Below are 25,955 nucleotides of genomic sequence, written 5' to 3' on the forward strand. Positions count from 1 at the left end.
CCGGGACTGGGTTCAGCAGCTGGCGAGGAGCCGGGACGGGGCTCAGCAGCTGGCGAGGAGCCGGGACGGGGCTCAGCAGCTGGCGAGGAGCCGGGACGGGGCTCAGCAGCTGGCGGGGAGCCGGGACGGGGCTCAGCAGCTGGCGAGGAGCCGGGACGGGGCTTAGCAGCTGGCGAGGAGCCGGGACGGGGCTTCGCAGCTAGGGAGGTGCCGGGACGGGGCTCAGCAGCTGACGGTGAGCCGGAGTGGGACTCTGGAGGTTGCAGCTGGTGAGGGACCGGCACTGGAAGCTGCAGCCGACGAGGGAGCGGCGTGGGTTGCTGCAGCTGACGTGGAAGCGGCGTGGGTTGCTGCAGCTGACGTGGAAGCGGCGTGGATTGCTGCAGCTGACGTGGAAGCGGCGTGGATTGCTGCAGCTGACGTGGAAGCGGCGTGGATTGCTGCAGCTGATGTGGAGGCACCGTGGGTTGCTGCAGCTGACGTGGAGGCGGCATGGTCTGCGCAGCTGGCGTGGAGGCGGCATGGGTTGCTGCAGCTGGCGTGGAGGCGACGTGGGTTGCTGCAGCTGGCGTGGAGGCGGCGTGGGTTGCTGCAGCTGACGTGGAGGCGACGTGGGTTGCTGCAGCTGACGTGGAGGCGACATGGGTTGCTGCAGCTGACGTGGAGGCGACATGGGTTGCTGCAGCTGACGTGGAGGCGACATGGGTTGCTGCAGCTGACGTGGAGGCGACATGGGTTTCTGCAGCTGACGTGGAGGCGACATGGGTTGCTGCAGCTGACGTGGAGGCGACTGCGGGCCGGGCGCAGCATTCGGACCGGGCGCAGCCGAGACGGGGGACCTGATCCCCATCAGCCTTCTTCATGTCGACCAGCTGGGCTTGAAGTGAGGAGACCTGCTTCTCCGCGTTCCTCTTGCCCTCTTCTGCCTCAGCCAGCATCTTCCGCAGAGCGTTCCGCTCGTCCTCCTGCTGCCGCAAGCGAGTGGAGAGGCTCAGCTTTTGGCGAGTCTCCTCTTGGAGCATCTCCTGTGCATCCTGCAGCTGCGACTCCACTGAAGACAGGTCTTGGCTGACTTTGATGTTTCTGCCCTCGGCTTCAGTCAGCAGACTGTTGACATTGTCCAGCTCCGACTGCATCTTGGCCAACTTGTCAGCCATCTCCCGCCTCTGCTGTTCGCTCTCTCCAAACTTGACCTGCAGCTCTTGCTGTGCTGCAGTTGAGTCTAAAGTGTCCTCCAACTCAGTCTTGAGAGCTTCCAGCTCCTCTCCAAGGTCTCTGCGCGCCTCATCTGCCTTGTTGCGCGCCTGTCTCTCCGATTCCAGATCCTCCTGCAGCTCCGAGATCTGAGCTTCCAGTTCCTGGTTCCTCTTCTGGGCGAGGTTCTCCTCCTCCCTCTTTGCCAGTACAGCCAGCATCTCCTCCTCCTTCTGGGCCAAGTGAGCTTCCATTTTAGCAAAGTGGGCCTGAAGTTCAGAAATCTGGTCACTGATTGAGTCCGGGTGCGCTGGGCGTCTGAAAGACGGTAGATATACTCGAGATCGTCCTTTTGATCCGAGTCGATGATCAGATGGGGTGGAATGACGGGTAAACCGTCGATGACGTAATCTGGAGACGAGGGGAGTGTAGCAGACGTGGCGCTGAGCTGATCGGCAGGTTGAGGGAGGTTGTCCGTGTGGCGGTGTCCATGACGCCGCCGCGAGCCCCTCGCTGGGTCCTTCTTTCTAGGTCGGGTCATTCTGTCGGGGGGCTCGCCTTACGGCGAGGAGGAGGTGGACCCAAAAGGCGAGGAGGCCGAGAGGTGGGTAACGTGAAGGGAATTTATTAAATGAAACAAACAAGGACAAACAACGTGGCAGGGTGCTAGGTATCAAGGGCAACCAAAACGTGACTAACAGAAAAGGAGGACGAGGAACAGAAGCCGGTGCAAAACGCTGAGGGACGTAACGGGAACGGGAACGAGGACGTGAACAAGAGCATGAGCTTGACAGGAACAAACGTGGTCGTGGAAGTCCGGAAAGTGTGGCAATGACGCTGAGTAGTTGGTCTGGGAAGCTTAAATAGTCCGAGTAATCAGGGGAGCAGATGGGAATCAGGTGCGTGATGGTTGACAGGGAACAGGTGCGTGGCTGGTGAGGACGAGACGGCTGAGAGGGAAACGCCCCTACACAGCTGACAAAACAATAACAGAAAAGCACATGGCACGAAGGAGGGAAGAAAATAACAACAAACACACTGACATGCCCGACACGGGTCATGACAATTCAGGAATAATTTGCCCATCTTGCAAAGCCAAATTCTAACATTGTGCCATATTAGCTGGATATCATTAGGACATTATTGCGAACCAACACTTCTGGATTGTGGTGATTATCGGCACAACTAAATGTATACGTTGTAAAATTGTTTCTGGGGGCAATGCCTGTGAGGATGCCACTGTCTAGATTATATACAAAGAAAGCTTTTACAACAGTCTGGGAATTGAAATAGATATAGATATAAAATTTGGTGGGTCTACGTTAATTACAATATCTTCTTCAAGTGCCTGATACAAGCTTCACAAACAAGTTTAAAAAGGTGATTGAGTGCAATTAATGGTTACCAGATGAACAAGTGTGACTGCACATAGACGAGAATGCAAGTCAGTAAATAAAGACACACAAGCTTGCAGCATTACGTTACCTGCGTGACTTCTTAAGATAGAAGACAGAACATTACATGGTACCAGGTCGCGGGTCAAGAAAAGGACTGACGCGAGATGGACTCCGTAAGGCCACCAGAAGCACTAAAAATGAAGGGAAATCTGGACGTGAGTTGGCGGGCTTTCAAGCAACAATTCCTGCTCTACCTTGCCGACGTGGGAGTCGGAAACAGAGCGGACGAAAGAAAAATAGCCCTTTTGCGAACCAATGCCGGAGGCCATCGAGGTATTCAATGAACCCGAAGATAAAGACAAGTTTGAAAAGGTCCTGTGGATTTAATTAATAATAATAATAATATTCCCTTTATTAGTCCCACAATGGGGAAATTCGAGATTCGAACCCAGGCCTCCTGGGGAGACTGGGTCCTGAACGCGGCGCCTTGTAGATACACTTGCAAAGACATTTTCAAGTCGGACCTTTCAAGAGAAGCTATATCGTCCAACACTCACTCAGTGGTGCGTAAGTGTGTTTCTGGATATTATTTGTCCAGCCGTGGTGTCATAAATGATGGTATTTTGATGTGGATTCATTCAAGTAGGACTTCACTGAAGGCACCTTAAATTACTTCCATACCCTGGAAGGTCACTGACCTGGCGAGAGAATTGCCCCCACCATAAACAATGCTCAGGCCTATTTTCTCTCAGGGCAGTATCTGGTTACATCGGAACTTCAGAACCAAGACTGGTCACTTCTGTGAGCTCCAGTCCCTTCATAGTTTCATAAAGAGAATTACTTCCCATATCTATATAAGGCCATTTAAAAATACACAACTTTTTTTTTTATTTATTTCAATGTATATTTAAGCTTGCTTATGTAATAATACAATATTTATTCAATTGTTTTAGTATGTAAAATTATCAACAATTTGAACCTTTTTATTTCACACTTGAATATTTCTGAACATATTTGTTCTTTTGAAAATGTGTGCAATTTAAATTATTCCATCCATCCAGCCATTTTCTGCCGCTCATCCAGGGTCGGGTTATTGAATTATTTTTTTAGTATTTTTTATAATTCAATATTTATTTCAAGATCAGGACTCTTCTCAATTAGTTCATTATTTATAAAATGTTTCTATATTTGTTAATTTAATTAAGTCTGTAGGTGGTTTCCAATTTTACATTTTAAGATTTTCCTATTTCACTATATAAATAATCCAATGTATAAAAAATATAATACAGCATGAAAAAAAATATTTGGTATATTTGACAAAATGATAGTTTTTTCCAAAGTGAGATTCTGCTTAGCAACAAACCCCAAACACTTGATAGAGCTCAACCCATTAAGTGTATTTTGCAGAAATTTATTCAGAAAGCATAATATTAAATGTGAGGGGATATTTGAAGAGTTTGAGTTATGTTCAATGGACCATACATATACGAGCCAGCCAAACACAGCGAGAAAACCAGCGCTGACTCCAGTCGCCATCAAGTTGCCAACTCCTGACATACCAAAACCTTTGAGAGAAACTGAGACTATTTGCGTTTCTCTTTCTGGTTCTTTTTAGAGTTCAACTTCTAGTTCAGTTTTTCACCTTTTCACAGTGTAATGAAGGCCAGTTGAGCAAGTGGAACAAGTGATTTTATTGATGACTGTGGAAGGCACCGATTTCATAAGCACCGTTTCTTCTCACACCTTTTCCATTAAGTACGATTAAAAAGACAACTGAAAAGCATAACGTTAACAAATGTTGTTCTAGGCAAAGGCAATTAATTTCATTTATAATGTTTGATATGAAAACAAAAAAAAACGATCATCATCACTCAGACACAATGGTTCTTCTGGCACTGATCACATTGGCATTAAGTCAATAAAAGAGCTTTGAAAAATTCAATTTTTCATATTTTATTCAAAATCAAAATTTACATCTTACCACAAAGAGTCAGTTCCTTCAGTTTTTTTTGTCTTTTTTTAAGCTTCAAGGATCGCAGCAATTCTCGCCAGCACAATCGTGTCTCTCAGCTTCCGGTTTCGTGGCAATTTTTTTAGAACAAACGCTGCAACTGAATGGCTTGTCTCCATTGTGTGTTCTTGTGTGGCTTCGTAAACTTGACCTCACAGAGAAGCCTTTGCCACAAACTGAGCAGGAAAAAGGGTTTTCTCCAGTGTGTGTTGTTGTGTGGATTGTTAAATGAGAATTTTGGGAGAAACTCTTGCCACAAACTGAGCAAGAAAAAGGTTTTTCTCCAGTGTGTGTTCTTGTGTGACAAGTTAAATTTGACTTTACAGAGAAGCGTCTTCCACAAACTGAGCAGGAAAAAGGTTTTTCTCCACTGTGCGTTCTTGTGTGGATTGTTAAACTTGAATTTTTAGAGAAGCTTTTACCACAAACTGAGCAAGAAAAAGGGTTTTCTCCAGTGTGTGTTCTTGTGTGACAAGTTAAATTTGACTTTTCAGAGAAGCGTCTACCACAAACTGAGCAGGAAAAAGGTTTTTCTCCACTGTGCGTTCTTGTGTGGATTGTTAAACTTGAATTTTGAGAGAAGCTTTTACCACAAACTGAGCAAGTAAAAGGTTTTTCTCCAGTGTGTGTTCTTGCGTGTTCTGTTAAATTTGCCTTTTGAGAGAAGCATTTTCCACAAACTGAGCAAGAAAAAGGGTTTTCTCCACTATGTATTCTTGTGTGACTTGTTAAATTTGACTTAAAAGAGAAGCTTTTGCCACAAACTGAGCAAGAAAAAGGTTTTTCTCCACTATGTGTTGCTGTGTGTTTTCTTAAATTAGACTTTCCAGAGAAGCTTTTGCCACAAACTGAGCAGGAAAAAGGGTTTTCTCCAGTGTGTGTTGTTGTGTGGATTGTTAAATGAGAATTTTGGGAGAAACTCTTGCCACAAACTGAGCAAGAAAAAGGTTTTTCTCCAGTGTGTGTTCTTGTGTGACAAGTTAAATTTGACTTTACAGAGAAGCGTCTTCCACAAACTGAGCAGGAAAAAGGTTTTTCTCCACTGTGCGTTCTTGTGTGGATTGTTAAACTTGAATTTTTAGAGAAGCTTTTACCACAAACTGAGCAAGAAAAAGGGTTTTCTCCAGTGTGTGTTCTTGTGTGACAAGTTAAATTTGACTTTTCAGAGAAGCGTCTACCACAAACTGAGCAGGAAAAAGGTTTTTCTCCACTGTGCGTTCTTGTGTGGATTGTTAAACTTGAATTTTGAGAGAAGCTTTTACCACAAACTGAGCAAGTAAAAGGTTTTTCTCCAGTGTGTGTTCTTGCGTGTTCTGTTAAATTTGCCTTTTGAGAGAAGCATTTTCCACAAACTGAGCAAGAAAAAGGGTTTTCTCCACTATGTATTCTTGTGTGACTTGTTAAATTTGACTTAAAAGAGAAGCTTTTGCCACAAACTGAGCAAGAAAAAGGTTTTTCTCCACTATGTGTTGCTGTGTGTTTTCTTAAATTAGACTTTCCAGAGAAGCTTTTGCCACAAACTGAGCAGGAAAAAGGGTTTTCTCCAGTGTGTGTTGTTGTGTGGATTGTTAAATGAGAATTTTGGGAGAAACTCTTGCCACAAACCGAGCAAGAAAAAGGTTTTTCTCCAGTGTGTGTTCTTGTGTGACAAGTTAAATTTGACTTTACAGAGAAGCGTCTTCCACAAACTGAGCAGGAAAATGGTTTTTCTCCACTGTGCATTCTTGTGTGGATTGTTAAACTTGAATTTTGAGAGAAACTTTTACCACAAACTGAGCAAGAAAAAGAGTTTTCTCCAGTGTGTGTTCTTGTGTGACAAGTTAAATTTGACTTTTCAGAGAAGCGTCTACCACAAACTGAGCAGGAAAAAGGTTTTTCTCCACTGTGCGTTCTTGTGTGGATTGTTAAACTTGAATTTTGAGAGAAGCTTTTACCACAAACTGAGCAAGTAAAAGGTTTTTCTCCAGTGTGTGTTCTTGCGTGCTCTGTTAAATTTGCCTTTTGAGAGAAGCATTTTCCACAAACTGAGCAAGAAAAAGGTTTTTCACCACTGTGTGTTTTTCTGTGCCCTTTTAAAGACAGCTTTGAAGTGAATGAGTCAGTGTGACATGCCCTTTCACCTTTGGCTTGCCCATCATCATCATCATCATCATCATTAGTATCATCATCGTCATGAGCGTCATGAGCGTCTGATAATGTGTCCTCATTATGTGCTTGTGATGGCCCCCAGTGGTCTTCATCACCTTCTGTTGTCACGTGATGACTTGAGCTGCTGCTTGTAGGCTCCGGCCCTCTGTTGTCCTCACTCTCATTCTTGTTTTCATCTTCAGTCTTTATAGGGAGAACGTTCACTGGTGACTTGTTGATCTCCTCCTCCTCCTCCTCCTCCTTTTTGATGTGAGTCAAGTCTGGCTCCTCTTTCACAGAACGGAGACCGTTTTCACTGACGTCTGGAGAAAGACAAATTTGGTTTGGTCAAGTCAAACCTCAGGCGGCGACTTTGTCTTATTTTCTACCGTGCTATCTTGACTTGTGCCTGCCGCATACGGAGCAATGCGTGCGACCTCAACTTGGACCCGACCATGGGGGCATTTCACAAAATTACGTCCTACAATGTAAACCTCCCTTTAGCAGCACAACAGTGATAAACGAGCATTTAAAAAGGAAGCACGTTGCGGCTGATGCCCGATTTCATTCCTGACATAGTCACAGACGTTTCTGGAATATGTATTCTAATTCAACTAATATACACCAAAATATTTTTTTAGAGTTCACTGAATTATTTTGGAACTGCAATGATGCTTAACAGCCATAGGGTGTCAGTAATGAGTAACAAAGTAACACAAGACCTCCCCCACTGATACATCATCATTCTCATTTGGATAAATTACCAGGAACTATGAGTTGTGGGGGAGATGCAAACCACCTGGGCCACAGGAACTTTATTACCAGGAACTAAATGTTCCTGGCCTTGTTGGTAGAAAAGGGGGTTGTGGCGTACTCCCTTTTTAAGCCCATAGTAAGCCAAAGATGCAGATGCATTCCAATGTGCATTCTTGTGTGGATTGTTAAACTTGAATTTTGAGAGAAGCTTTTACCACAAACTGAGCAAGAAAAGGGGTTTTCTTGCCCATTATCATCATCATTGTCATGAGCGTCTGATAATGTGTCCTCACTGTGTGCTTGTGATGGCCCCCAGTGGTCTTCATCACCTTCTGTTGTCACGTGATAACTTGAGCTGCTGCTTGTAGGCTGCGCCCCTCTGTTGTCCTCACTCACATCCTTGTTTTCAACTTCAGTCTTAAAAGGGACAATGTTCACTGGTGACTTGTTGATCTCCTCCTCCTCCTCCTCCTCCTCCTTTTTGATGTGACTCAAGTCTGGCTCCTCTTTCACAAAACGGAGATCGTTTTCACTGACCTCTGTCGGGCACAATAAGACACACACATTTAATTTGGTCAAGTCAAAGGTCAGGCGGCGACTTTGTCTTATATTGTTTCTACCGTGCTACCTTGACTTGTGCCTGCCGCACACGGATTAATGCGTGCGACCCCGATTTGGACCGGACCATGGGTGCATTTCACAAAATTACATTCTACGATGTAAACCTCCCTTTCCTAGCAGCACAACAGTGATAAACGAGCATTTAAAAAGGAAGCATGTTGCGGCTGATGCCCGATTTAATTCCTGAATTAGTCACAGACGTTTCTGGAAGCGAGCTGAAGTAAGCACACACAGGCTATTGTGTGGGTGTGATGGAACACCTGTTGTGGGACCCCAACTTATTGATGCAGACCACTGGGGGCCATCGCAACATAATGTCATTGATAGAATAGGAATCCTTCAAGTGAAATATGTTTACAAGTATTTCATTTTGCATTTAGAGATAGTTTCATCGTGGGTACTTTTTGCTTCCATTCTAATCTGTATGCCTAAAAGAATTAAAGGGGCCCTGGTAGGGCTGGGCGATGTGACCTCAAAACCATATCGCGATTAATTGAGCAATTTTACCTCGATAACGATAAATGCACGATAAATTCCCCGTGGACTAAAATCAAAATAAATGCAGGAAATGCGTACTGACTGTTTTTTTTATTGACCAACTGGTACACATTACTTTCAATGAAAAATAAATGTCCAAAAATCATTTGTATAAACATTCGAAATAGCTTGCTTTGCATGACTTGAACAATGTCACAAAGAAAAAGGGTACCTCTTGCAAAATCTTTTTCTGCAAATAGCTTGCGCCAAGATGCTGTCATGGTGCAAATAATGCCAAACAAAAAAATGGTAAATAAAATGAAAGAAAATGTCAATGCAAGACAAATAAACAAGTGTGCATCATCGGGGAAAATGTGCCGTCTCGAGTACTCTGGTGCGCAGTCGCCACTTGTCATCTATGTAATGCACAGTTAGGCTCAATCAGGGATCCATGTTGCGACCCGACCACAAGTCGGATGAGGATGCAAAATGCTTGACATGTCTAAGCTTCCGGCCCGATGTTGTCCATATCGGGAAATATGGCTTCCATGGAGCGTTTAAATCCTGTGCGCGCCACTGGAACTAGAGGAGCTTTATCTTTAGCTATGTGCTAGGCTATTGCGTCCTCCTCTGAGACGTTCTCTCGTATGGTGTCGCCTCCGTTAATGGGCTGTTGTCACTTGTCGAACCTTGCTTCTCACTTTGAACTTTCAGCACAGCATGGTTGTGTTGTGGGTGGTGAAAAAGCTTCTGGATGTGATTCGCCAGCTTCGACAGCGACGTCTGTTTTCTTTCTCGATCAGGCGGGTGGAGTCACGTGACTAGAGGCGCTGTAGCGGTTTTAAAGGGGCATGAACATTGCCGCAGACAGAAAAGGCTTTTCTTTTTTTTTTTAAACACTGAATTTACCGACATGGGCAAAATGATTTCGGTCATAGTAATAAATTCCGGTAACGGTAAATTTTCGGTTTATCGCCCAGCCCTAGGCCCTGGCATCATAGTCGCTATTTATTGCATGATTTATGTTTGTGTTTTGTTTGTTTTTTTTTCCCAAACTGACATTTCGCCTGCTAGTATGTTCCAACATTCCCCCCTTTTTTTTTTTTTATAAAATTTTTGTTTCTAAATAAATTTTAAAACAAAATTACGTGTGAAGAATCAAAATCCCTACACATAAATTAAGCAACAATACTTTCGCTCTGACTTTCATGTTGACATATTTGAATAATGAATGTATATTTTAAAGTTATCCAATATGTATTAAAATTAGACTAAGATACGCCATAATATTATAAGAGTTCCCTGAATTATTTTGTAACTGCAATGATGCTTAACAGCCAAAGGGTGTCAGTAATGAGTAACAAAGTGACAAAAGACCTCCCACTGTTAAGTCATCATTGTCATTTGGATAAATTACCAGGAACTACGAGTTGTGGGGGAGATGCAAACCACCTGGGCCACAGGAACTTTATTACCAGGAACAAAATTTTCCTGGACTTGTTGGAAGAAAAGGGGGTTTTGACGTTCTCCCTTTTTAAGCCCATCGTAAGCCAAAGATGCAGATGCATTCCTTGCAGCATGCGCTTGTTCACTGATGAGATCCGTGCAACCCTGGATGGATGCATTCAATGTATTTTAAATGTTTTGATGGGGTGAAACTACGCACACGTGCACAAAACAGTGCAGGGCCACCCGAGGTTCATTGACTCTCACCCGACGAAGCCAGTACAAAGTTAATAAATAAGACTAATACGTACTTGATTTAAAAAAAATAATAATATTTTATCCACTAAAATTGATCAACCGCCATTGATGTTTTCGCCGCAGTGTGCACATTTTGTAGAGTCAGGCAGAATTCCTTCCGGAAGGAATTGCTTGAACAAGATATAAAAACCAGAAATTTGAAAATGTAAAATAATCAGTTCAAATTTTATACTGGGAAAACATGGAGTTCACCCCCCACTATTGGTTATTCTTTGGCATTTATTTTCTGCACTGATTTTATTTGGCATAAACAAATGTTTAGAAAACCGACAAGTAAAAGGCAATATTTAAAAATAAAACGGCAATAACCTTGAACGCATTTCCCCAAACAACTTAATGTTGTGATGCATATTTTTAACAATAGAAAGTCGTTCTTGACAAAGCAAATGAGAGTAAGACGTGTACAAACCTGCTTTGTGTGGCACAACACGAGGCTGGTTGCAAACTTCGTCCAGCAGTTGAAGATGTTGCTCGTTCTCTTCTTTTATTCCAGAAAGTTCATCTTTGTACTTGGGTGTCGTTCTTTCATTCATTTTCAAATGATAACTACAAAAAATCCGCACTTGATCTCTGCTTGGCGATGAGTTATGTGCCTCTTTTTGTTAGCGGCTAGCTAGCTAACAAGCTAAGCAAACTACGCCGAAAAGCATCAACGCGCGAAGATGAGGTTATCGGGACACAAAGACTTAATGAATTATGTCGTAGTCCTTGAGAGTAGCACTGGACATCCTTTGATAAAATTACAGTCAGTTCCACACTAAATCAGAAGAATTTAGCGGTGGGCGTTTTTGTTCCGGTGTGGACGAGTCGGTGGATGTGGTCGAGGTCCTGCGAAAGCTGCGCGCTTGCTAATGACGTCATGCTTTAAGCGCGTATTTTTCAAATATCTTTCTTTGCCTCTGTGTTTGTTTTTACCCCTGGCTGTTCTATTTTAATATATATTTTATATAATGTTTTAAATCGGTTGATAAAAAAATTCACAAAATAACTAAATTAACGCCACATTGGCGAGTCAGCCCCCACGTCACTTCCGCCGATGCCTCGAGAAGCCGCTGCTGCAACAGCTCTGGGACGTTTACGTTTCTCCTACCGAATTTGCAACAATGCTGTGGTTCACTCGTACGGAAGAGGATTAGGGCCATGAATGAGAAAAAAAAAAGATTGGAAGGATTCTGACTTTAATCTCAGAATTCTGACTTTATTCTCAGAATTCTTACTTTAATCTCAGAATTCTGACTTTAAAGTGAGAATTCTGACTTTAATCTCAGAATTCTGACTTTAAAGTGAGAATTCTGACTTTAATCAATTCTGAGAATAAAGTCAGAATTCTGAGATTAATCAATTCTGAGAATAAAGTCAGAATTCTGAGATTAAAGTCAGAATTCTCACTTTAAAGTCAGAATTCTGAGATTAAAGTCAGAATTCTGAGAATAAAGTCAGAATTCTGAGATTAAAGTCAGAATTCTCACTTTAAAGTCAGAATTCTGAGATTAAAGTCAGAATTCTCACTTTAAAGTCAGAATTCTGAGATTAAAGTCAGAATTCTGAGAATAAAGTCAGAATTCTGAGATTAAAGTCAGAATTCTCACTTTAAAGTCAGAATTCTGAGATTAAAGTCAGAATTCTGAGAATAAAGTCAGAATTCTGAGATTAAAGTCAGAATTATGAGAATAAAGTCAGAATTCTGAGATTAAAGTCAGAATTCTGAGAATAAAGTCAGAATTCTGAGATTAAAGTCAGAATTCTGAGAATAAAGTCAGAATTCTGAGATTAAAGTCAGAATTCTCACTTTAAAGTCAGAATTCTGAGATTAAAGTCAGAATTCTGAGAATAAAGTCAGAATTCTGAGATTAAAGTCAGAATTCTCACTTTAAAGTCAGAATTCTGAGATTAAAGTCAGAATTCTCACTTTAAAGTCAGAATTCTGAGATTAAAGTCAGAATTCTGAGAATAAAGTCAGAATTCTGAGATTAAAGTCAGAATTCTGAGAATAAAGTCAGAATTCTGAGATTAAAGTCAGAATTCTGAGAATAAAGTCAGAATTCTGAGATTAAAGTCAGAATTCTCACTTTAAAGTCAGAATTCTGAGATTAAAGTCAGAATTCTGAGAATAAAGTCAGAATTCTGAGATTAAAGTCAGAATCCTTCCAATCTTTTTTTTTTCTCATTCATGGCCCTAATCCTCTTCCGTAAAATGTAATTGTGATTTTCAATAAAATATGATGAAATTTAATTTTGCAAAGCTCTTTTATTGAGATCAGTGCCAGAAGAACCACTGTCTGAGTGGTGATGATTTTTTTGTGTGTTTACTTCAAACATGTAAATAAAATTTATTGCTTTTGCCTGGTACAACATTTTTTAACATTATGCTTTTCAGATGTCTTTTTAATCGCATTTAATGGAAAAGGTGTGAGAAGAAACAGTGCTTATGAAATCGGTGCCTTCCACAATCATCAATAAAATGACTTGTTCCACTTGCTCAACTCGCCTTCATTACGCTGTGAAAAGGTGAAAAACAGAACTCGAAGTTGAACTATAAAAAGAACCAGAAAGAGAAACGCAAATAGTCTCAGTTTCTCTCAAAGGTTTTGGTATGTCAGGAGTTGGCAACTTGATGGCGACTGGAGTCAGCGCTGGTTTTCTCGCTGTGTTTGGCTGGCTCGTATATGAATGGTCCATTGAACAAAACTCAAACTCTTCAAATATCCCCTCACATACATTTAATATTTCACTTTCTGAATAAATTTCTGACTGGCTAAATACACTTTCTAGGTTGAGCTCTATCAAGCGTTTGGGGTTTGTTGCTAAGCAGAATCTCACTTCAGAAAAACTATAATGTAAAAAATACTTAGGTATTAAATTAATTCAATAACCCGACCCCGGACGAGCGGCAGAAAATGGCTGGATGGATGGAATAATTTAAATTGCATACATATTCAAATGAACAAATATGTTCAGAAATATTCAAGAGTGAAATAAGGTTTAAATTGATATTGATATAATTTAACATTAAAATAATTGAATAAATATTGTAGTATTATATAAGCAAGCTTAAATATACATTTAAATAAATTTTAAAAAAGTCATGTATTTTTAAATGGCCTTATATAGATATGGGAAGTTCAAAGAAGTGACCAGTCTTGGTTCTGAAGTTCCGATGTAACCAGATACTGCCCTGAGAGAAAATAGGCCAGAGCATTGTTTATGGTGGGGGCAATTCTCTCGCCAGGTCAGTGACCTTCCAGGGTATGAGAGTAATTTAAGGTGGTCACGAGTAGACTGGTCGTACCAACGGGGAGACGCATCTGCTCTCCCTCTGGGGGACTTTTGGAGGGAAATCCCGAAGACTAGCAGGATGGGAATGCATATGCAACAAGGGAAAATTAGAAATTCATGTCCTATTTGGGCATTCCCTATAAGAAGGGAATGTCTGAGAGGGGGCTTGCACGTTTTTGGGGAGACTTCTTTTGACATCAGCATGTGACGAGAATAAAATCTTTCTTCTTTCTTTTGTTCTTTTCCATCACCAATCCAGCCTTGCTCGGCTGCCTCTCCGGAAGGCAGCAAGGACCCACACTTCAAAGACAAAATATACTACATATTGAAAGAAAAATAATACTCAAATATTGAAATAAGTATAGAATTGAATGAATAAACAACAAAGAAATAAATACCTCCTGTAAAATATCATTTATCAACATTTGTCAAAGCACAACATTTCGATCAGATTGAGTTCTTTCTTGCACATTCTTAAACAATCGTAATTTTTTTACTTTTACTTTTTAAGTTACTTCAGTGCATTTCACACCTGAGCCTTCAGGGAATTCCTACTTTGTTCGACTTGAATGAATCCGCATCAAAATACCATCATTTATGACACCACGGCTGGACAAATAATATCCAGAAACACACTTACGCACCACTGAGTGAGTGTTGGACGATATAGCTTCTCTTGAAAGGTCTGACTTGAAAATGTCCTTGCAAGTGTATCTAAAATTAAATCCACACTTTTCCCTCCTTTGGCCATTGTGGTTTAAAAAAAGCAAGAATATATTTTAGATTTTCGAACGGCCGCCAATTACGACTTTTGGGTGTGTCGATTCGGCATCGCGCTGCCCCCTCACGAGTGAGTATCCAATCACAAAACGCGTTCCTCACCCTCAGCATAAGGCCAGCGAAAAGGCTCACTGTAACCAACTCGTGATCTGATTGGCTGTCGCAACCGTCTAACAAGGCCGTGAAATTGAAAACCGACAACAATCAGCCAATAAAAACAAAGGGATGTTGTAGGCTAAAAGTGACAGCAAAGGGAAGACAACACAAATTAACGTTCACAATTGTGCCAAGTGGACTGGAGTCAATCCTTGGAGACAGGACATCTGAAGATCTTGGATTGGTAAAAAGAATTTGCCAAATCAACAGCAAGGATGTCAATATGAACAACAAAGTGTTGCAGAGTGAAGGTAGTAAGAGTATAGTGAACAAATACTTTTCTGTCTTCAAAGGACAAGGGACGCTACCTTACACTTATAAAATACAGCTCAAGGAAGATGCTAAACCTGTAGTACATGCCCCGAGAAGAGTTCCAGCCCCTCTCAAAGAGAGATTAAAAAAGGAACTGAACAGAATGACACCGATCGGAGTCATAGAGAAAGTGGAAGAACCCACCGACTGGGTAAATTCCATCACGTGTGTTGAAAAGAGGAACTTCCCAGAGTTACGTGTTTGCCTCGACCCCAAAGATCTGAATGAGAACATTAAAAGAGAACATTATCAGATTCCCAACCGTGAAGAAATCCTGAGTGACATGGCAGGTGCTAAGTACTTTAGCAAATGAGATGCATCGCATGGATTTTGGCAGCTGAAGCTGGACACCGAAAGCAGCAGGTACACCACCTTCAACACACCATTTGGGCGTTTCTGTTTTCTGAGACTGCCATTTGGCATAAAGTCTGCGCCTGAGATCTTTCACAGAGCTATGGAGTCAATCATAGAAGGTCTGGAAGGAACCCGTGTGTACATTGATGATTTGGTTGTTTGGGGAAACACGGAACAAGAACACAATGAGAGATTCGAGGAACTGCTACAAAGAGTTCAAATGAATGGACTTAAACTAAAACGAGAGAAATGTCTAATCTCGTTGCACACTTGAGTACAATGTCAATAAAGGGATGTCTGATTTCTGAAATGTCTGTTTGGAGTTACAGAATTGACATTCTTGGGAGACAAGCTCACAGCAGATGGAGTGGTGCCAGACAGAACCAAAGTGCAAGCAATACTGGAAATGCCAGTTCCAACTGAGAAAAAAAGGACTTCTGCGAGCAATGGGGATGATAAATTTCCTGGGCAAGTTCATTCCAAACCTCTCTTCAAGAACAAAGTCCCTAAGTTTGCTGCTGCATCACAACGTAGTCTTTGAGTGGACAACAAAACATGACGAAGAATGGCAAGATCTAAAGAGAACTGTGACAGCTGAGCCAGTCCTTGCCTACTTTGATCCATCAAAACTAACCAAAATTTCCACTGAAGCGTCGAAAGATGGGCTAGGTGCCGTACTGCTGCAAAAGGCGAGAGACACATGGCAACCTGTAGCCTATGCATCCAGGTCAATGTCAGAGACTGAAAAACGCTCTGCTCAGATCGAAAACGAGTCACTGGGTCTAGTGTTTGGATTTGGCAAATTTCACACGTATGTTTATGGACTGCCCACGTTCATAGCAGAGACTGATCATAAGCCACTGATTTCAATTAGGAAGAAAAATCTCAATGACATGACGCCCAGAATTCAACGCATGATGATGACATTGCAGCGCTATGATTTTGAGCTAATATACACGCCTGGAAAATACATAGTGCTTGCTGATGCGTTATCCCGAGCGCCGCACCCTAACAGTGACATGAAGGACTGCGTTACGGCGGAGGAGGCTGAGGCTCACATCATCACTTCAAGCCCTTTATACCCACAGGCAAATGGGCAGGCTGAGAAGGGAATGCAAATCATCAAGAGACTGCTAAGGAAGGCCAAGGATGATGCATCTGATCCTTACCTTGCCCTATTGAGTTACAGAGCTGCGCCTCTGGAGTGGGGAGCTTCGCCTGCTGACCTACTCATGTGCCGTAAGCTTCGCACCACGCTTCCACAAATACCACAAGGACAGGACAACAACATTTGGTTTGAAAAGAAGAGAATGCTCAAACTCAAACAGAAAATTGCATATGACAGAGCTACAAAACATCTGGAACCTCTTTCTGAGAAAGACACTGTAAGGATCGAGGGACCTCATTTTTGGGACAGAAAAGTGACTGTCCTTATCGAAGCCGGACCGAGATCTTACATTGTGGAAACAAAGCATGGACAAAGAGTGAGGAGGAACAGGAGGAGTCTTCTGAAGGTTCCCGGGAACTGTAAGAAATCTTCTGATGCGGCTGAGGCTGCAAAGCAGGCGGATACATCGAAGGAGCACAGACCTCAACCACCAGCAATTTCTGGGAGTACTGAACCTCTTCGAAGATCAACAAGAGTTAGACGACAACCGGACAGGCTGATTGAAAATGATTAATGTTGTGTTTTTGTTGCGAAAACGGTTGTAGAGCTGCTTGTTGGCATAAAAATGTGTGGATATTGATAAGAAGTGAAAATAATTGATAACAAAACAAAATTATTATAATATTAATAAAAACTAATAATAATGAAAAAAAAGCAAAGGCATTGTTTAACGTTTGAAAGGGAGATGTAATGATAGCAGTTATATCATTGGCCACTAGTTGGCAGTATTGCCTGATGTGTGTTTTGGTTACCAGACGAACAAGTGTGTCTGCACATAGACGAGAATGCAAGTCAATAAATAAAGAGACACAAGCCAGCAGCGTCACGTTACCTGCGTGTAGTGATGGGTAGATGAGGCATCCTGTATCGTTTCGACACAGTGACACAATGTATTGACACTGTGTTGACACTGTGTTGCTGAATACTGACACCTGGTGGACTTGCAGGAAACATTTGACAGGGTCATCTGACACTGATCTGTCAAACTAATTTTATCCAATTCCATTGATTAGCGACGTGATGTGTTTTTATATATCCTATTTCGTATTACATTCCATCGCACTATTTATTTTCATATTTATCTAATTTATATATTTAACTGAATTATTGTTGTATTGCACTGGAGAGGGGAGCTCTCGAATCTCGTTGCACACTTGAGCACAATGACAAAGGGATTTCTGATTCTGATTAGGCATTTGCTTTCACATTATTTTTACATACATGCAATTTCATAAAAAAAATCTTTGATATTCGAGACGCAGTTGATAAATTAAGAGAACATCTGTCTGAATGCCCAAGTAAAAGTGTTGTGAATGACAATGGACTCATTGTAATTAAAGATTTTTATTCTAAAAAATTAGTTTCTCCAGCGTTTTGTTATTCAGTCTATTTCTTTTTTTGAGGCAATTTCCCCCGCCTTTGAGAAAATCCTCTCACAAGGCACTGAAGAGGCCGGTGTGCACAACGCCTGTGTGGCTAATATAAATAGGTGAGGGAACGTTGCCTGCATGGACTTCCAGTATAAGAGCGGGTCTTCCGTACGCGCAACGTGTCCTGCTGACATATAGCGCTGCACCTCTGGGTGCGCATCAACAGTGACGTCTTCCATCTTGCGGATATTTAATGCAAAGTAACGTGCCAATAACTCGATGCTTGTTTTGAGCGTCCATCCTGTTGATAGATGCGCTTCCTTATGAACACAGTTTGCCGCGCGACCGCTGTGTCGACACGATTCTGGTAGTGGTCACGTGACTTTCTCAAAGCAGTACGCGCACCGACACGGGGTTTGCCCTGGAAGCTCCGCGCGCGCATCGACGCCTCGGTGTCGCTGGACCCATCACTAGTAACCATTAAAAAAAACGTATAGTAACAATAAAAATTTTTTTTAAAAAACGTATCGTAAACATACTAAAGCTGTTGCTTTATGTTATTTACAAAGAATTTTTGTTTAAAATCCCCCTGGCTCTTCTTTTTGTCTTTTCTCTATTATGTACGTATTAGTAGCTGACCTTCCCACAACTCCCTGGCAGAAGGTAGGTAGTGATTTTTTTTCATATAAGAGAACATTATCAGTTTCCCAAGCGTGAAGAAGTCCTGAGTGACATGACAGGTGCTAAGTATTTCAAATTAGATACATCGCATGGATTTTGGTATTAATAACTGTGTTTGGTTTGCTTTTGTGAATAAAGATTTTACAAAAAACGTATGAGTAAATATTTATCATCTCATCAATATTTGCACAACAGAGTACTGAGTTTCGATATCCTCACAATAATAATTCTCAAAATTATATTTCTTAGCAATTTAGCTTAGTTAAGGGATATTTTATTGACAATCTAATATCAATCTACAAAGACAGAAAAAAATGGTGGTGGGGGGGGCGCGAATCTTTTTTCTTCTTGGTAGGGGCGGGCGTGAAATAATTGAGAGGCATTGCTAGTATATGCAGACATTATATTCATACAATCTCGCAGCCCGAGTGAAACACAGCATTGTTGCAAGTTCGGGAGGAGAAACTTAAACGTCCCACTGCTCTTGCAGCAGCGGCTTCTCGGGGCAAAGGCGGAAGTGACGTCAGAGTTTACTCGGCAATGTGGCGTTATTTTAGTTATTTAGTAATTTTTTTTTATCAACCGAATTAAAATATTATATAAAATATATATTAAAATAGAACAGTCAGGGATAAAAACAAACACAGAGGCGAAGAAAGATTTTTTTTTTTTATTGCAAAGAAAGATATTTGAAAAATACGTGCTTAAAGCATGACGTCATTAGCAAGCGCGCAGCTTCCGAAGGACCTCGACCACATCCACCGACCCGTCCACACCGGAACTAAAACACCCACCGCTAAATTCTTCTGGTTTAGTGTGGAACTGACTGTAATTTTCTCACAGAATGTCCAGTGCTACTCTAAAGGACTACGACATAATTCATTAAGTCTTTGTGTCCCGATAACCTCATCTTCGCGCGTTGATGCTTTTCGGCGTAGTTAACTTAGCTTGTAAGCTAGCCAGCCGCTCACAAAAAGAGGCACATGACTCATCGCCAAGCAGAGATCAAGTGCGGATTTTTTGGAGTTATCATTTGAAAATGAGTGAAAGAACGACACCCAAGTACAAAGATGAACTTTGTGGAATAAAAGAAGAGAACGAGCAACATCATCAACTGCTGGGCGAAGTTAGCAAGCAGCCTCGTGTTGTGCCACTCAAAGCAGGTTTGTACCCGTCTTACTCTCATTTGCTTTGTAAATAACGACTTTCTATCGTTAAAAATATGGATCACAACATTAAGTTGTTTGGGGAAATGCGTCCAAGGTTATTGCCGCTTTATTTTTAAATATTGCCTTTTACTTGTCGGTTTGCTGAACATTTGTTTATGCCTCATAAAATCAGTGCAGAAAATAAATGCCAAAGAATAACCAATAGTGGGGGGATAACTCCATGTTTTTCCCAGTATCAAATTTGAACTGATTATTTTCCATTTTCTGGTTTTTATATCTTGTTCAAGCAATTCCTTACGGAAGGAATTCTGCCTGACTCTAAAAAATGTGCACACTGCGGCGAAAACATCAATGGCGGTTGATCAATTTTAGTGGATAAAACACAAAATATTACGTTTTTTTTAAAAATCAAGTACATATTGGTCTTATTTATTAACTTTGTACTGGCTTGGTCGGGGTGAGAGTCAATTAACCTCGGGTGGCCCTGCACTGTTTTGTGCACATGTGCATAGTTTCACCTCATCCAAACATTTAAAATACATTTAATGCATCCACCCAGGGTTGGTCGGATCTCATCATTGAACAAGCGCATGCTGCAAGGAATGCATCTGCATCTTTGGCTTACTATGGGCTTAAAAAGTGAGAACATCACAACCCCCTTTTCTACCAACAAGCCCAGGAACATTTAGTTCCCAGAGTGAAAGCCAAAGATTTCTTCTCTCATGTGGCTTTTTATTGAAGCAGATTTGAATATGCAAACTCAAACAGAATGGACAGACTTTGACTTTATCACACCCGTCCACACGCTTCCTTTTGTTCTAACGGTTTCAGCTTCCAAAACATCTTTGGATCACACTTCTGCTCAACGGTTTTCCGTCGAACAAGGTTCAAGACGTGCATCTGTTTTTGTGGCTTCCTGCTAAACTGCCAGCATAGAAACTTCTGTTCCGACTGAACAAACGTTTTTCCGGTTTAAGAGGTCCATGTTTTTGTGACCTTCTATTAACCTGTAAGCATGGTTTTGAAACATGATGACATGACAAACGTAATTTCTTTAACACCGGGTTGCACGCATTGCTCCGTGTGCGGCAGGCACAAGTCATGTTGAAACAATATAAGACAAAGTCACCACATGAGGTTTGACTTGACCAAACCAAATTTGTCTTTCTGTGTCATACAGACGTCAGTGAAACCGATCTCCGTTCTGTGAAAGAGGAGCCAGACTTGACTCACATTAAAAAGGAGGAGGAGATCAACAAGTCACCACTGAACGTTGTCCCTATAAAGAGTGAAGATGCAAACAAGGATGAGAGTGAGGACAACAGAGGGGCGGAGCCTCCAAGCAGCAGTTCAAGTTATCACGTGACAACAGAAGGTGACGAAGACCACTGGGCGCCATCACAAGCACATAATGAGGACACATTATCACGCTCTCCTGATGATGATGATGATGATGGGCAAGCCAAAGGTGAAAGGGCATGTCACACTGACTCATTAACTTCAAAGCTGTCTTTAAAACCGCACAGAAGAACACACAGTGGAGAAAAACCATTTTCTTGCTCAGTTTGTGGAACATGCTTCGCCCAAAAGTCGCATTTAACAAGTCACACAAGAACACACAGTGGAGAAAAACCTTTTTCTTGCTCAGTTTGTGGTAAAACCTTTTCTCGAAAGTCACGATTAACAGAACATACAAGAACACACAGTGGAGAAAAACCTTTTTCCTGCTCAGTTTGTTGCAAAAGCTTCTCTCGAAAGTCACATTTAACAAATCACACAAGAACACACAGTGGAGAAAAACCTTTTTTCTGCTCAGTTTGTGGCAAATGATTCTCTCAAAAATCAACTTTAACAAAACATAGAAGAACACACAGTGGTGAAAAACCTTTTTCCTGCTCAGTTTGCAGTAAAAGTTTTTCTCTAAAGTCACGATTAACAAGGCACACAAGAACACACAGTGGTGAAAAACCTTTTTCCTGCTCAGTTTGCAGTAAAAGCTTTTCTCTAAAGTCACGATTAACAAGGCACACAAGAACACACAGTGGAGAAAAACCTTTTTCCTGCTTGGTTTGCGGTAAATGTTTCTCTCGAAAGTCTGATTTATTAAATCACACAAGAACGCACACTGGAGAAAAACCTTTTTCCTGCTTGGTTTGCGGTAAATGTTTCTTTCGAAAGTCTGATTTATTAAATCACATAAGAACGTACACTGGAGAAAAACCTTTTTCATGCTCCGTTTGTGGAAAATGCTTCTCTGACAACTCGGCTTTAACAAAACATAGAAAAACACACAGTGGTGAAAAACGTTTTTCCTGCTCCGTTTGTGGCAAGAATTTCTCTCAAAAGTCGCACTTAAAAAGCCACACAAGAACACACACTGGAGAAAAACCTTTTTCCTGCTCGGTTTGCGGTAAAAGCTTCTCTGAAAAGTCATATTTACGGATCCACACAAGAACACACAGTGGAGACAAGCCATTCAGTTGCAGCGTTTGTGCTAAAATGTTCGCCACAAAACATAGTGCTGAGAGACACAATTGTGATGGCGAGAATAGCAGCGATCCTTGAAGCTTAAAAAAAGACAAAAAAAATGAAGGAACTGACTCCTCATGGTAAGATGTAAATGTGATTTTGAATAAAATATGATGTATTGAATTTTGCAAAGCTTTTTTATTGACACTAAGCCAATGTAATCATTGTCATAATAACCAATGTGTCTGAGTGATGATTTTTTTTGTGTTGACATCAAATATGTAAATGAAATTAATTGCCTTTGCCTGGAACAACATTTGTTAACGTTATGCTTTTCAGTTGTCTTTTAAATAGTACCTAATGGAAAAGGTGTGAGTAGAAACAGTGCTTATGAAATCGCTGCCTTCCACAATCATCAATAAAATCACTTGTTCCACTTGCTCAACTGGCCTTCATTACGCTGTGTGAAAAGGTGAAAAACAAAACTAGAAGTTTAACTATAAAAAGAACAAGAAAGAGTCACGCAAATTGTCTCAGTTTATCGCAAAGGTTTTGGAATGTCAAGAGTTGGCAATCTGATGGCGACTGGAGTCAGCGATTATTTGTCATCACAGACCCTGTAGGCCACCCGCCAGCATCCCTGAATTTCACCGGCGGATATTCAGCTAGCCCACGTCTGACCCCAGATTGTTGTGGAATTTTCAGCAGTAAGGGAAGATCAATGAGATAGTCTGGAAAATAAATTGTCTTTTGGGTCAGTCTGCAGAGTGATCTTAGTGGGCGAAGTGATGGGAAGATACTGATGCACACAGAAAGATGAAGATTTATTTGACAGGAACTGTGTAATCTTAAAACAAAAAGATACTTTTTCTGCGTTGAGCCTACTTATCAGTCAAGGTCGTGTTGTTTTGGCTTCACAAAGAATCCTCGAGTACAAGATGCGAAAGGCACTTTCTTCAAAAGCAGGCGGCCACAATAAAAAAACAAAAACCTTACTTGCTCAATAATTTTCCATAACATTAAGATTGAACAAAATAGTCATGTGATTATCCACACCGCTTATCAGGAACAGGGTCGCGGGAGGGCGCTAGAGCCTATCCCAGCTGACTCCGGGCGAAAGGAGCACTACGCCCTCAACTGGTCGCCAGCCAGTCACAGGGCAGACTTAGACACCGTCAATGAGTGGGAACTGAACCCACGTTGCCCGCACACAACTCGGGCGAGTGTACCACTGCACCATCAGTGACTGAACAAAATAGTGACACGAATATTTAAAAAGTAATGACAGTAACGATTAAACCGGATACTAAATTATTACTAAAACAGTTCAATGAATCTTGAAATAAATAATGAATCACCGCAGTTTAATGAATACTGAAACGAATAATGAAATATTGAAGAACTTGTAAAAACACTGAAATCATTTTTTTAAAACTCTAGCATTTCGATAATAAAACAGTGAATTTAAAATTCGCAACCACGTCGCTGGCGAAAAATCCTGTAAAAAGGCAAAGGTGCAACAATGTTGACATAAAGTATCACTTTATCATGTCAACTGTTAATAATAGGGAAATACATTTGGAATACTCTCCAACCAACAACATGGTGTCAGATGTATAAACAAAACCAGCAACAAAAGTAAAATTCAATACATCTGTCAAGTTCATATTTGGGAACTAAAATCTTTGGTCATGTGCATACGGTTTAAATCTTGCGTTTTTTTCTCTGTTGAGAAGAAGATAACAATGATTTGCATCGCAATTGGCGACATCTGTCGGTGAGTTCGTGACAGTGCTCCACGCAGCCGGCAGCCAATCATATCACAGCGGGGTGTGTCCTGTTCTTCCGCTTTAGTGCCGAACAGACAGCCATTTTCTCGAAGGAAATCCTTTTTTTTTTTTTTTCTTTTTCTTTATTGCAAACTGCAGAAAATACAACAATTAGACAAATGTATAACTATTAAGTAAAAATAAAGATAGATTAACGGAGAAATAGAAACAAATAAAATAAATAAATAAAGAATAAATAAAGATATTAGGGAACAACTTGCTTGGGGCAGAAAAAATAGGACTATATAAACACCTTCAAGTTTTTGCAGATCTCGATTGTTTTATGAGCCTTTTGTTGAAAAGAATATTTGATGGAATGGATGTACTGTTGAAAATCGTTGTAAAAAACAATAAAGCATGGTGTAAGAGCCATTTTTTACGTTAAGGTATGTTTGCTTTAAACCTCCCACCACTTGGGTGCAGTGTGGTATCCATTGGCCACAGGGCTATTTAATCAATGGGCTAACAAGACCCAGGTGGTTACTATTGGGGAGGCAAAAAGTTTTAGACCGTGACCGTGACAAGGTGGAATGAATGGTGTGAGCTGACTTGACGGACAATTGGATGACTTTACTTTGGAAAAAGCGGAACGGACACGCGTCAAACCAACCCAGGCCAGTAGTAACCATAGTGACCCGTTTGATAGGGAAAAGGGTCACAACAATTTAAGTCTAAAACTTGCTTCGAGCGAATGAAGATACGTTTGCTTCAAAGTAAGGACAGCGCAGCTGAAAGGGAGCGGCGGATCGAATGGCTTTCTTGTCGCCTTGAGGACAACGTTGGATGATTGCTGATGTTTGGACGTCATCTGCCCAAATTGTTTGCTCGTTTGGAATTATTTGGAACCGGAGCCACGCAGCCGCGGCTCTCTAACCAACAAATTGGAACATCAATACACTTCTATGCCGGCCAACGCCAAGGTATTTGTAGCGCTACACTAATGGCCATTTAGTAGATTGCTGTAAATGTGTGCACACAACTTTGCGCATAAAATCCAATGCATTGGTGGTAATTGAGGGAACGTTACGGGGCACGTTTGCAATTTGAATTAGACTGTGCGCGTGTACAACTTACGGAAGGTTGCACGGGTAAGCGAGTGATCAAAGGATTTTGTATCAACATAATTATGAGTAGAGAAGAGGACCTCGACAAAGCTGAACTTTGGACTGAGACACCTAAGCAAGATGATTTAGGGATTGAGAAAGGTGGTCCTTCTGTAAAAAAGCGCTCCGTTAAAATGACTGAAAAGGCCTTTTTGGCAAAGATAGAAACACTGCAAAAAGAGAGAAAAAACAAGTTGCAAAGGGCAGCAAGCCTCAAGCAGACAATTATTAATTTGATGGGTGTCAAAGGTTTTGTTTCAGAGGTAAAAAGTACGTTTGACAAATACACTAAACTATGTGATGAAGCTGTTGCACATCACGAAGCTTTATTGAAATTTATGCCACCTGAAGAGTGTGAAAGGCATGAAATGTGGTTTAAAGTAAAAGCGCTCGCTATCGATGAATTTGTTTCAGAAGTAAATAAGTGGTTGGGTAGCAATGAATGTTGCTGGCAAAATGAAGATATGGAGGACAATAATGATGAAATGAAACATCAAAGAATTGGACCTCACAGCGAGGAAGTCCTAGTGGAACCCCATGACAGCATTTCCAATGTAATTTCCAATACTTCCTCAAAGCGCAGTAGGTCTACTACAACATCTTTACGCCGACAAATGGAGGCAGAACAAGCTGTGATCATGGCGCGTGCTGCTGCACTTAAGAAAAAGCACGCTTTGGAAGAACAAGCAGAGGACATAAGAAGGAAACAGGAACAACTGGAAATAGAAACGGAACTAGCTGCATCTGCTGCAAAATTGATGACGTTAAAATACTCTTCATTTAACAGTGTTGCTAGTAAACAATGCAAACATTCAGATGGAATGTCATCCTACTTGAAATCCCAAACTAATGCAGCACTAAGGAACCCAGCGCCGAAGATGGAAGCAACAGCCAGAACACAGGCACATCAACCAAATATGAATCTCAGTAGTCAAGCAGCA

At 41.4% G+C, this 25,955-nt stretch overlaps 1 protein-coding gene across 1 annotated transcript; it reads right to left on the reverse strand.

Annotated features, from left to right (window-relative positions):
• Window positions 1-1,482: 1,482 nt before the first annotated feature.
• On the reverse strand, window positions 1,483-24,540 carry LOC148341763 (uncharacterized). The gene is made up of 3 exons (XM_088287949.1): window positions 24,461-24,540; window positions 4,864-6,241; window positions 1,483-1,512 (listed from the first exon to the last, which is right to left on the reverse strand). Exons 1-3 carry the CDS (start codon window positions 24,538-24,540, stop codon window positions 1,483-1,485), a joined length of 1,488 nt encoding a protein of 495 aa, XP_088144075.1.
• Window positions 24,541-25,955: the final 1,415 nt, after the last annotated feature.

Source organism: Idiotropiscis lumnitzeri, chromosome 2 (assembly GCF_059441095.1).
Source record: "Idiotropiscis lumnitzeri isolate Australia: NSW breed Sydney's pygmy pipehorse chromosome 2, RoL_Ilum_1.0, whole genome shotgun sequence".
Lineage (NCBI taxonomy): Eukaryota > Metazoa > Chordata > Actinopteri > Syngnathiformes > Syngnathidae > Idiotropiscis > Idiotropiscis lumnitzeri.

Coding starts and splice junctions, on each gene's coding strand:
- LOC148341763 (XM_088287949.1), bottom strand. CDS start 24,540: ATGGTTACTACTGGCCTGGGTTGGTTTGACGCGTGTCCGTTCCGCTTT. Junction 6,242..24,460: donor GTCATCCAATTGTCCGTCAA/GTCAGCTCACAC, acceptor TTGTCACACAAG/AACACACACTGGAGAAAAAC. Junction 1,513..4,863: donor AAAAACCTTTTTCTTGCTCA/GTTTGTGGCAAG, acceptor ACCGTCTTTCAG/ACGCCCAGCGCACCCGGACT.